Genomic DNA, 13,099 nt, shown 5'->3' with positions numbered 1-13,099 from the left:
CCCTCCCTAATCCCAACAAGATGTTTTGGATGCACCTCTATTCTATGCATTGGCATCTAACCAACAATATCATCACCAGGCAGAGGGATAGGCAACATGCACATGTAACAAAAGCTATGTTCGGCGTTGACTGCTGGATCGACCACTATCTGAACACTGGACATCAAGATCTATCCCTCTACATACCCCCAGGGTATGAAGTTCCAGAAGCGTGTCAATGTCTCAAGGGTCAAACGGGTAGTCATGAAGAAATCTCTCTCAAAGAAACTCGAGAGTCGCCTGTGGACAGTGAAAATGGACACACTGCGTTGAAGATGACTGGGTGACCTTCAGGGATATAGTGTACTCCATTGCTCCAGAGGCCATTGGCCCTACTTCATGTAAGCATCAAGATTGGTTCAATGAAAACAATGAGGTAATCCAGAAACTACATGAGGAAAAACAAAGTCTCTACATGGGTTTGCCTCAATGATAAGTCATCACTATTCAAACACGATGCCTACCGAAACATCTGTAGGACTGTCAAATGCAAGCTCAGAGAGATGCAAGACACTTGGCTGAACCAGAAAGCAGATGAACTTCAGTCATATGCAGACAACAAATAATGGAAGAGATTCTACGATGCTCTGAAATATGTCTACGAGCCCCAGTCTCCTGATTGATCACCAATTCCTAGTGCTGATGGTTCAACACTGCTCACAGAAATAGTCCAAATTCTAGAAAGGTGGCAGAGCACTTCAATCACATCCTCGACTGCCCTTCATCTATCAACGAAGGAGCAATCAACAGGCTGCCACAGGTTTCCATCTGCTATCTTGATGACCCTCCCATACTGTTAGAAATGATGCAGGCAATCAAACTCCTGTCTAGCGGCAAAGCTCCAGTAGCTGATGCTATCCCAGCTGAGGTCTACAAAGCTGGAGGTCAATGCCTGGTAAAGAAGCTCACTGAACTCTTTCACTCTACTTGGGAGCAAGGAACCATCCTCCAAAAATACAAAAATGCCTCCATCATCCACCTGTACAAGGGAAAAGAAGCTTTCCAGTCTTGCAACAATCATAAAGGAATCTCACTCCTCTCCATTGCTGGCAACATCTTTACCAGAATCCTTCTGAACCACTTAGTGCAATATCCTGACTAGGATCTGCTGCTAAAGTGTCAGTGCAGCTTCAGAAAAGATCGAGGAACCACCATGGTGTTTGCAGTTGGACAGCTCCAGGAGAAATGCCAAGAACAGAGCATGGACCTTACACCATGTTTGCTGACCTGACCAAGGCCTTTGACACAGTCAGCCATGAGGCCCTCTGGAAGTTAATGGAGAAATTTGTTTGCCCAGAGAAATTCATCACAAAGTTCAACAGTTCCATGATGGCATGCCCGCACAAGTCCTGGATGATAGTGAGTCTTTTGACCATTTCCCATCAAGATAATGCTCCTGGCATCGAAATCAGATATTGTATGGACGGGATGCTGCTTAATCTGAGACGATTCCAGGCAAAGACCAAGGTCTTCAAGGGCATACCTCATGATTTCCTGTTTGCTGATGACTATGCACTAGCTATCAGTTCAGAGTTGGACATGCAATGTAGCATAGACTTGTACTCCAATGCATGTGATTTGGCTTTACGATCATGACAAGGAAAACTGAAGTAATGTACCTGCCTGCTCCAGAACAGTCCAGTACCAGAACCTGTTAGCAGTGGATGAGTTCACTTTTCTCAGCAGCACACTCTCTTAAGCTGTCTACAATGATAACGAGATACATATAATAATTGCCAAAGCAAGCATAGTCTTCGGCAGACTTTAAACATCAGTATGGGAATGAAGAAGTGTACGCCTACCAAACTGAAAGTCTATAGAGCAATAGTCCTCCCCACTCTATTTTACACATGCAAGACTTGAACTGTGTACCAGCGCCATGCTAAGAAGTTCATCCACTTTCGCTTGAGCTGCATTTCAAAGCTTTGTAAGATCAGATGGTGGGAAAAAATACACTTGAGCTCACCTGAACTGACATGCCAAATGTCCACACCATATTGAAACAGTCACAACTGAGCTGGGCTGGTCATGTAGCCAGAATGTCTGACACTCGCTTGCCAAAGTGAATCTTCAAAGGAGAGCTTCAGTGGGGTGTGCTCTCATGGCAGTCAGAGGAAGCACTACAAGGAAACACTGAAGGCTTCACTTAGGAGTTTTCATATCGACTTTTGAGTCCTGAGGGAGGCTTGCCCAGGACTGCTGCACCTAGCGCAATCAAATAAAAAATGGTGCGGTCTCCTTCTAAAGCAACACACATCAAAGACAGAGATAAAACGCAAGGAAAGGAATCCCAAACCGGCAACTCATCCAAAACTCGATCATCTGCAGTATTCTATCTTGTTTGCAGTTGAACCTTCTGGGCGTAGATCAGCCTTTGTAGACACCTACGTACCCACCTCAACCCTACCAAGAGCTGTCGACCAATTGGATTGGCTGGCAGCTCTCTAAGGTGGGACTTCCTCCCGAGTGAGGGGCGTAGGTCCCATCTTCAGCTAATTAAGGCTCCCTAGAGCATTAAATGGCTGTGGGAAAGCCATTATTGGCCAGGCATACAGGAACCAATAGTTTCTATATGCCTAAAATTGATCACCTCTTGAACAGTTCAAAAACTAGGGGACATAGTTAAAAACTAAAAAGGTGGTTGCAAGAAGGGAAGTCAGGCAAAATGTTTTCACCCACTGGGTAATAATTGTGGAATTATTGAAGTGGATGATATAAATGTATTCACAAGACAAATTATTGCCTAAGAAAATGGATAAGTGAACTGCTCTATATAGAAAGGGATAGGCTTGTTGGGCTTGGTGCTTTTTCGTGTTCCTAAAAAATGTTATGTTTTTACGGCAAATGAGGTCAATAATAAGGAATCTTGTAGCATGCTTCCATTCTAACAATAAAGGCCATACCAAAGGTACCAAATCTACTTCTGTTCCTCATCCTCCACATAAAATATTTACATTTATGTAGCATCTTTCACAACATCTGGATATCCTAAAGCACTTTACAGTCAAAGATGTACTATTGAGGTATACTAACTGTTGTACTTGACAGACAATTTGCACACAGCAAGGTCCCACAAACAGCAATGTGATAAATGACCAGATAGTCTGTTTTAGTGTTCTTAGTTGAGGGATAAATACTGGTCAGGACACCATGGAAAACTTCCCTGCTCTTCTTCAAAATAGTGCCATTGAATCTTTTGTGTCCACCTAAGACAGACAGGGCCTCGGTTTAACATCTTGTCTGAGTAACACCATCTTCAACTGTGCACCATTGGAGTGTCAACCTAGATTTATGCTCGTCGCTGAAGCCAACAATCTATTGACTAAGATGTCAGAATGCTGCCACTGAACCACAGCTGATATATTGATTGAGATTGAAACTTTTGATCAGTGCCTAATGAACACCTCTAAAGCTGGCATGCCAAATTAAAGCTCTGTTTATAATCCAACTATACATCTTTGTTGAGAGTGTTATGACTGTTCCCAAGTGTTTGTCTTACAGGTGAACTCCAAGGTTACATTTCATTTTGGTCCCTGGAGTTTCTTGGCAGTAGCGTTCCTGTGGCACAGTGGTAGCATCCTGATCTCTGTGACAGGAGCTCCAGGTTCAAGTTCCACTCCTGGACTTGATGGCCAAGGAAGATGTGTTCATAACGCAGCAAAACAGGTTGAGTATCAGCTTGTGAATCCTTCCAACATACACCAATGGCAGGTGGTAAGAGCAATAGAGATTCCTGATTAGCCATGGGATGGAAAGAAATTGGAGGCCCTACCATCACTATCCATAGCTCCAGGCTACAACATGCATATAAAAGTGAATGTTGCCACAGCAACTCGGACTCCTTGCGTGGGGGTTGAGGGGGATGGTGCGGTTGGCTCAATTGCTCGACAGCTGATGTGGATCAGATTGGTGCAAACAGCATGGGGTTTGATTCCTCGTTCCGGCTAGGGTGGATTTGGGACCTGTCTCCTTGTTCTACCCATGGTGCTACCTACCTTCGGACAAATAACTTAAGGAAAGGAAGAAGTTTCTTGGCATAGTCAAATGGTGCTAAACTTTTTTTAAGGAGGCCTTCTACCTTCTTTACACCCACATAATTTCATTTTCTCCAATTAAACAGATTCTGTTCTGTGAGTTTGTTTTCATAGCCTGGTCCCCATTACTCAAACACCAAACAGGAGTTCTATTCTGCAATCTCTCTCGTCATCAACTCCAGATAAATAAAATACTCTTTCACACAATTCCTTGGCATTGAAAAGAAAGTAAACCCTTTACCTTGGAAAAGAAGCTCTCTTTGTCTCCAAATATTCACTAAGACCTTTCTGCACAAGGTCCAGCTGTTTGTTACATTCACGTAAGTTGTCCAACAACCTTGGTTCTGGACATAACTCGATAACCTGTGAAATGAGGCTAAAATGTCAACCAAGAAGCAATCACAATTCTCAGGTCAATAATAGTTCATTTATTTACACTGTAGAAGGTTTTTCTCAAGTAATATATTGTAATAGTAAGCAGAAAACTAAGCCTTGAAGATTACTGTTAGTGATGGTATCGTACAAATGGTGTAAGGATTAGGCAAGAATTTGTTACAGTGTGTTAAGCATTTGTACAATAACATCACTAACAATAATTTCTGGCCTTGAATTTATTAAATCATAAAGAGTAGCCATTATCTAAGATATGATCCCCTATCTAATTGCACTTATCATTTATCTCTTTTTCCATGATTACAACTGTGAAGATAACCACCTAACTTTAACTGATTTTACATGTGTAGAGGTAGCATTTATAAGATATAACATTAGAAATGAAATAAAGATTTCTACCCCATTATCATGTAAATAAAAACATAAAGTGATGGAAATGCACAGCAATTCAATCAGCTTCTAGAAGAGAAAAGAGGGGTTAATTTTCAGGTGGGGCCTTTATCAGAAGATATCAATGGCAAGTTGGTGAGGAATGGGGAGGGGGGCAGTCTTGTCTTCATTCCTAGCTTCATTTTATGTCCAGCAAAAAACCACTCAATAGGGATCAAGAGCGGAAACTCTGGCTGAATATCTCCTCCACGGCCCATGGTAATACAGGCAAATGGCAGTAACAATCAGTCTTGTAAGATAGAATTTGCTCATGTTGAAGTCACATTGGCTCTGGTATATACCAGAATGGGTTGTTTTAAATCAAGTCCTCCTGCTTTCTCAAGATCCAACTAATGAATTTTAAACTGATGTAGTTGTTTTTTCATAACAGCACTGTATAATTGCAGACCACTTGGCAACTTATATGCAACGTCTGGGTCCAGGCCATTTCCAGAGATAGCTTTATACAATTCATTTTGTTTGACTGAAGCTATTCAGTACATTTGACCCATGTTCAGCTTTTTTTATTCAAGTATTGAATAGGCTCTGAATCCTGTCTGCTGTCTTTTCCAAGAAGTTAATTCCTGAGTCTTCAGTCCACAACAACAACTTGAATTTATATAGCACCTTTAAAGCAGCAAAACATCCTAAGGCGCTTCACAGAAACATCATCAGACAAAATTTGCCACTAAGCCACATAAGGATATAGTAGGTTGGGTGACCAAAAGCTCAGTCAAAGAGGTAGGTTTAAAGGAAAGTCTTAAAGGGGCAAAGGGAGGTAGAGTTGAAGAGGTTTACGAAGGAACTTCCAGAGGTAAAGCCCTAGGTGGCTGAAGGCATGGCCACCATTGGTGAAGCCTTTCAAATAGGGACCCTCAAGAGGCCCAAATTAGAGTGCAGAAATCTCAGAGGGTTGTAATGCTACAGTAGGTAATGGTGATAAAGAGGGGCATGGCCATGGTGGGATTTAGATACTGGGGGCTGAATTTTGTCATAAGGGCGAAGGTCTTGGGAGAAGAGAGCAGGATTTAATAGTGCTTTATGCCAGATCTGGCAATGAATGGCTGAGCCAACTGTCCACCATAGACATTCAAGTTTGTATCCCTCAGACATAAGGCAGCAGAGATAAGGGTCATGCCAGGGTGAATGATCAGGGTGAAAGAAAGTAATGATTTTAATGAGGGACTTGGGCAGATCAATAACTGGAGACTAACAAGGTGAATAGAGGGCCAAAGGTAGACAGTTGGAATTTTGAAAGTGCGACTGTAAATGAATTTGAAGAATTTTTTTTTTCCCCAGGGCCAGACAGGAAAGAAAGTAAGGTTCAGAGAGGAAAGATGGAGAAAGATTCAAGAAAGTGATCAAAGATGGCATTTTTTTTTGTGATTGACAAGATGGGAGTAGTGAGGCCACATGAGATGGCAAGGTTAGGTTGGTGTCTGTAAATAAGGGTGGGAGAGTTTACATGGAGGATAGAAGGGCAGTAAAGTCAAAAGAGAGAGACATGATGAGTTGAGCTAGAAGTTGATATTGAGGATGCGACATTGCTTAGTGCAGAAGCTGAAGGAGCAAAGCAGAGAAGATATTTTGGTGTGAAATCTGGCATGTACTCGAGTGGGAAGTAGAGAACAAGGATGTTAAATGAGAAGTGAGAAGGGTGAAACAACATGAGATATCCAAAGAAAGAGAAAGTACCACATGTGTACGGGACAGATCAAGGTGTGATTTGGTAATGAGCCACAACACCACCTAGACAGTTTGCATAGGGCAAAGTATAGCCAGACAGGGATGCTTCATTAAGGGGCAAGGTGTCATCAATCCTCATTCAGGTTTCTATCAAGGCCATGATACTGATGTAATCATCCACAATAAGTTCATGGATGGCAAGGGCCTTCATCAGAATTGAATGAACATTCTGGAGAGCAATGTGGAGAGGCGTGGTGATAGCTGATCCAATGGCAGAGTAAATGTGATCAGCATTGGGAAGGGTGAGTGGGATGGGAGGGAGGTAAAAAAGATTAGCCCATGGAGGGCATACTGGATGGGAGAATCAACATGAGTGTAGGATGGGGCAGTTCGGGGTGCTGTTTATAAGGAGGCAATAACAGGTGCTTCGCAGTGTGCCGAAAGAAGCACAAAGAGAAGCAATAGGCTTATCTAAGACAGAGTCAAGCCTGAGATGGCGGCAGGAGAATAGGAGGTTTGCGGAGAGCTGAAGGTGTGGGGTAGGGATTTGGGAGGGCAGAGTACCTTTGGGGAGAAATGAAAGGAGGCATTGTAAAAGGATAGATGGGTCTAGGAGGGATAAAGTGAAAAGAATAAAAACTGGAGAAAAAGTGGAAATAGAAGTGATGCGCTTGGGTCTGGAGCCACAATCAAAATACAAAATGCAAATGGATTTAGGGAAACTCAAGTTACACAGGCCTGACTTTGGATACATATATCCTCGTAACAAATGAGGGATCGAAACCAGGTTTGGAGACAGATATGGAGAGCGAATAATCTTGAAGCTGTTTGAAGGGTAGAGTATCAGGAGATGCAATGCTAGTGGTGTTAAAATAAATTTGCCAGGCTATGGGGATTGGGTGGGGTAGTGGAATTGACTGGATTGCTCCGTGGACCAAATGGCCTCCTTCTGTGCCGTATATGACTCTATGACTGTGTTCCATGGAAATGAAGAGTCAGTTGGTGTGCCTAATCAATCACAGGACACTTGACTGTCTTCTCAACTCAGTGCATGGTAGATAAGCCAAGAAAGGATTGAGTACAACAAGATTCTTGAAGAAAGATAATTTTGTAAACAACAAAAGCACAACAGCAACTATACCTTTCGGTTTTCATTTGCATTTTTCATTATGGTTATCCATAACCGCTCCATGGTGTGGTATCGTTTACTTTCCACTGGCAGTTGTCTGTTGATGTCCTCAGAACTGAAGATAGGTTCTAGGTAAAGCCAGGACCTCTGACACAGCAGCCACTCATCCAGGACATCCTGAAACAACATGGAATACAAATATAATGTAATCTTTACCAGTGCAACTACAGATAGAACTGCGCAATTCATTCAAGTGCGTGCTTTTAATTTTAACCCAGGTCTCCGCAGAAAGAATCTAATTACTTTCTTATAAGATATGGAAGACCAGATTTGCCTTCATTCTTTTTTCTTTTGATTGTAATTTATAGTCATTTGGTAGTACAGAACTTGAATATTGCTGAAAAAAGAGACATGTCGAAGCTTTTCGTCTTGCACTCAGCAGGACACTTCACAAGAGTACCAATATAAGGGGAAAACAACAATTTATAACATATGAGAAGAAAGAGCTGATTGATTGGCAAGTGGTCTCTGATTGGTAGAGCATTGCCATGGAGAATACGCCAACTGATGATGACTGACAGTTAACTGCCTAGCATTATTTGAAATCTAAACCAGGCAGTTTGACCCTGATTGGTCAAGGCATTGCCCCAAGGAATGAGTCAGTGAATGGCTGTCATTTATTTTGTTTAGCAGAAAAAAGTGCAATGTTCTTTCTGTCTGCAAAGAACAGGGCCCTGTATATGAATATATAGGGAAAAAGTGATGGCTTTAGGCCCGTTCATGAGTTTGCATGATATACAGCGCAAAATGATCTCATCAGGGTAGCCATTATTCCACAGGATGCCTTTGATACACCCTATTTCAGCATCAAGCTTGCATGGTGAGCATGGGCTTGGGCCCTATTTACCACATTGCCAATAAGACCAATCTTATAGCATGTGGAACTGTAAGAATCCCAATGTGTGTACTGACCAATGAAGGTAGGCTTGCAGTAGACCATGGTAAAAAACCCCCTGGCAGATTTCTCAACTAGTACATCAGGGAAAGGGAGTTCATTTAACTGCCCCATTTCAAAGGTGAATTTGAGTGCAGGATGGAGCCCATTAAGACATGTAAGGAAATTATTACATGCAGCTACGGATTTAAATATAGCAAACGTATCATCCACATATCAGAAATGTGAGGGGTAGGAGGTTAGGTGTTATTCCATCAAAAACACGCTTCTCATGGAACCCAACAAAGATGCTTGCGAGAGCTGGGCCTAGAGGAGATCCCATGGCAACAGCATCTATTTGGGCATACATGATGTCATTAAAACTGAATTCAATTGCGCAAGTTGTCGAGTTCATAAGTTCAATGAATATTGATTCACGCAATGGTGGCAGATCTGGATCGCCATGATATAGTGCTGCAACGCAAATATCTATGGGCAGAATTTTACATTCGGTGTGCGTCCCGACGTCATCGTGCTGTCTCATGATATTTCGTTCAGCGGGCAGGTGCCGGTGTCAGCTGCGCGCCCGCCGATAATTGAAAGTCCTATTAAGGCCATTGACAAACTAATTAACTTCAAATTTACGCTCCCCATTCAATCTAACGGTTGATGGGCAGGCGAAAAGGCCAAGCAGTCTTTACATTTTTTAGGAAACCTCATCCACAAATGTGATGAGGTTTCCTATAGCTACTACAAATTAAATAAAAACTTTCTTTCGACATTAAAAACATGCCCCCGTGTCATGTGACACAGTCACATGAGGGGACATGTTTCATTAAATTTTTTATGTCTTTAATAATTTTTTAAAAAAGCAATTCAATCTCCCTGAGGCAGCTCTGTGGACCCGACTCTCCCTCCTACCCCCGCCCGCACAAGTAGTGCTCAGCACTACACCTCGCGATCCAGGCTGGGTGGTCCTTAATTGGACCGCCCGTGTGAAATCGCGGTGCGGAGCTGATCACGGGCGGCGGTCGGCTCCACGAAATTCCCCACCCACTCCCGCCCGACCAATGTAAAATCCTGGCCTATGGTTTTCTAAAGTGGAACATTGATGAATCGGCTTCAATGTCAAATGAGCACATGGATGCAGCATTGCTATCAATATGAAATCCTTCATATTTGAGGAAAAACTGATCCAAACTGTTTGTAACAATTTGCCCAACCATTTGGCCAATTCATGTTGTGTAGAACCGGTCATAGATAAGAGTAAAGAGTTTTGTGTTTTGGGGAGCCCATACATACGTGGACGCAGCTAGCCGTGAGGATGAACTTTGTCATATATATCACGCAGCAACTCATTGCTCTAACACAAGTCCAGCAAATGCTTTTTTTAGCTTACTTTCGATGCCACTAAACACATAACAAATCTTTCTGACCATGTGTTCTCAGAAAGCAAGGTGTTTGTTCTTGTGCATGGTTTCAGTTTTGGTGTGCCTTCATCCCAAATCAAATAGGAACAGGTATTTACTGAGTTCGAACTCCTCTAGTCCCAACTATCCCGCCACAAACTAATGTCCACTGAAGACACTGAATCCTTGAAAGAGCAAATTTTAGCAAGGTTTTTGACAAGGTCCCTCACGATAGACTGGTCAAGAAAGTCAGAGCCCATGGGATGCAAGGCAAAGTGACACGTTGGATGCAAAATTGGTTGAGAGGCAGGAAGCAGAGGGTGATGGTAGAGGGATGTTTCTGTGATTGGAAGTCTGTTTCCAGTGGGGTTCCACAGGGCTCGGTGCTGGGGCCCTTGCCCTTTGTGGTGTACACAAATGATTTGGACTTAAATGTAAGGGGTGTGATCAAGAAGTTCACGGATGACGCAAAAATTGGTAAGGTGGTAAATAGTGAGGAGGATAGCCGTAAATTGTAGGAGGATATCAATGGACTGGTCAGGTGGGCAGAGCAGTGGCAAATAGAATTCAACCCAGGAAAGTAAGGTAATGCACTTGGGGAGAGCTAACAAGGCAAGGGATTAGACTATGAATGGTAGGACCCTGGAAAGTACTGAAGATCAGAAGGACCTTCGTGTGCATATCCACAGATCACTGAAGGTAGAAGGGCAGATAGATAAGGTGGTTAAGAAGGCATATGGGATACTTGCCTTTATTAACTGAGGCATAGAATACAAGAGCAGGGAGGTTATGCTGGAACTGTATAAAACATTGGCTAGGTCACAACTGGAGTACTGCATGCAGTTCTGGTCACCACATCATAGGAAGAATGTGATTGCGCTGGAGAAGATGCAGAGGAGATTTGCCCAGATGCTTCCTGGGCTGAAGGGTCTGAGCTATGAGGAAAGATTGGATAGGCTGGGGTTGTTTTCCTTGGAGCAGCGAAGGTTGAAAGGGGACCTGATAGAGGTGTAAAATTATGAGGGACATAGATAGGGTGGATAGGAAGGCACTTGTTCCATTAGTAGAGGGGTCAATAACCAGCGGGCATAGATTTAAGGTAAGAGATAGAAGGCTAAGAGGGGAATTGAGGAGAATTTTTTTCACCCAGAGGGTGGTGGGAGTCTGGAACTCACTGCCTGAAAGGGTGGTTGAGTCAGAAACTCTCATAAGATTTAAGAAGTATTTAGATATTCACTTGCGTCGCTGTAGCCTCCAGGGCTATGGGCCAAGCTTTGCAAAATGAGATTAGTGTAGTCAGATCTTTGTTGACCAGCGTGGACACAATGAGCCGAATGGCCTCTTTCTGTGCTGTAAACGTCTATGAGTCTACGTCTATGAAATCTGCATATCGCCCAGAAATCCTTGCTGGAGTCTCACCTGGGTCATGCGCAGTTTGTTTTCCCAACTGCTGATCCTCGCTTCATATGCCTTCTTGAAGGGTGAGAAGGACATGCTCTGTGACATGACAATATGATCATCCAATAACTGTGAAGCTTCATCTGGACTTTTCAAGATAAATGTTCCTGTTTCTTTGTATGGCATCACATCAAAATTAATATTTTCCCACTCACCCTCCATCTTATCAAGGGCCTATAAATAAGAAGATATTCGACATTAGTGCTGGGAGATCCCTTTAGTTGACATTTGCAATTTAACAAATGACATTTTTGCTATAAAATATGAATATATGTATCAGAGACCTTTTGAGAACTATAAAATTTCTGCATTAGTTTATCCACAGTACAATCTTCCTTTAGTTTTGAATGTGGGTTACCCTGCACATAGTAATGGGGTATTAAGTGATGTAGTACTATCATGCCTTCATAACTTTGAAGATGATCACCTTGCACACAACACATGGTTCTGTCTCTTCCTATAATTATGTAACTTTCTCTAGTTCTTTTGCAACCAGCTTTTCTATACCAATGGATTTTAGCACATTAATGTATAAAATTGACAATGATGGCTCTATTATTTAGCTACGACCTGCACTTAGAACTAAGGCACTGAAACACATATCCCCTTTGCAAAAAGATGTAAACTGTAATCCCTTCACAGACAAGTGAAGGCTTCACCATGGTGTTCGCAAAGTGATGTGTTTCTCTGTGGACACCATATCTAAATTCAGAGATTTACTGCAATCAGGAAGAGTTTCACTCCCTAAATATGCAATTTGTGTGCAATCATGTGTGCATCCTGTAGGTCAATGCCCATTATCCTGGCAGCAGTTATGATGTACCATCAGTATTGAGCCACCATGAGAAACCAGATGATAGCTACTGGGTGATGAGGGCTGTCTGCTGCCACACAAAATGTCAGTGAGCAGTGAGATTACTGAGGTTCTTAATCAATGCTTCCCCTGCCTGAGCTGCTCTGAATGAGCATGAGCGTGTGTTATGATTTGTCATGGTCTTCTGCATCTTGCACAACATCATCATCACCCTTGCCACAATGTAGATGGTAAGTATCTGAGAGGGAGGAGGAGGGAGGACATAACCACCACATCTCTTTTTGGCCAGGTTGTCTATGATTGGCTCATCCAACTGTGGTACCAGTGAACTCAGGCAACAGCAAGTGCACTAATAGAGTGAGGAGAGGATAACTGGTTTGCTCCGCATGAGCCACTGCCATTTACACCGCATGGTGATTCGGCAATCCTGGCAATGTCTCGGAAGACAGATTGCCAGACTTCTGTGAAACACTGCAAGTCCCATTGAATACTGGTATTAACAGCCATGATGGCAGTGATCTGAGCTTGTATGGTGTCAACAAGCATGAGCTGCCATGTTTTCAGTTTTTACTGCCACACTCAGATGTTGAGAACTTTTGCTTATGCTCTGATTTTTGAAATTTTTTTTCAAAAGATGTGGTTGCCACTGGCTAGGCCAGTATTTGTTACCCAACCCTAATTGCCCTTGAGAAGCTGGTGGTGAGCCACCTTCTTGAACTGCTGCAGTGGGTACTCCCACAGTGTTGTAAAGGAGGGAGTTCCAGGATTTTCACT

The 13,099-nt window shown here is 42.8% G+C and overlaps 1 protein-coding gene across 1 annotated transcript in view; it reads right to left on the bottom strand.

Annotated features, from left to right (window-relative positions):
- dnah1 (dynein, axonemal, heavy chain 1) overlaps positions 1 to 13,099 on the bottom strand; it is a 532,475-nt gene that overhangs the window by 341,298 nt on the left and 178,078 nt on the right. The window contains 3 exon segments of the mRNA XM_078543835.1: positions 4,315 to 4,436; positions 7,723 to 7,887; positions 11,473 to 11,685. Of these exon segments, the coding sequence (XP_078399961.1) occupies positions 4,315 to 4,436; positions 7,723 to 7,887; positions 11,473 to 11,685 (500 nt within the window).

The sequence above is a fragment of the Cetorhinus maximus genome, chromosome 6 (genome assembly GCF_964194155.1).
Source record: "Cetorhinus maximus chromosome 6, sCetMax3.hap1.1, whole genome shotgun sequence".
NCBI classification, from domain to species: domain Eukaryota; kingdom Metazoa; phylum Chordata; class Chondrichthyes; order Lamniformes; family Cetorhinidae; genus Cetorhinus; species Cetorhinus maximus.
This window is presented reverse-complemented; position numbering and strand designations above follow the sequence as displayed.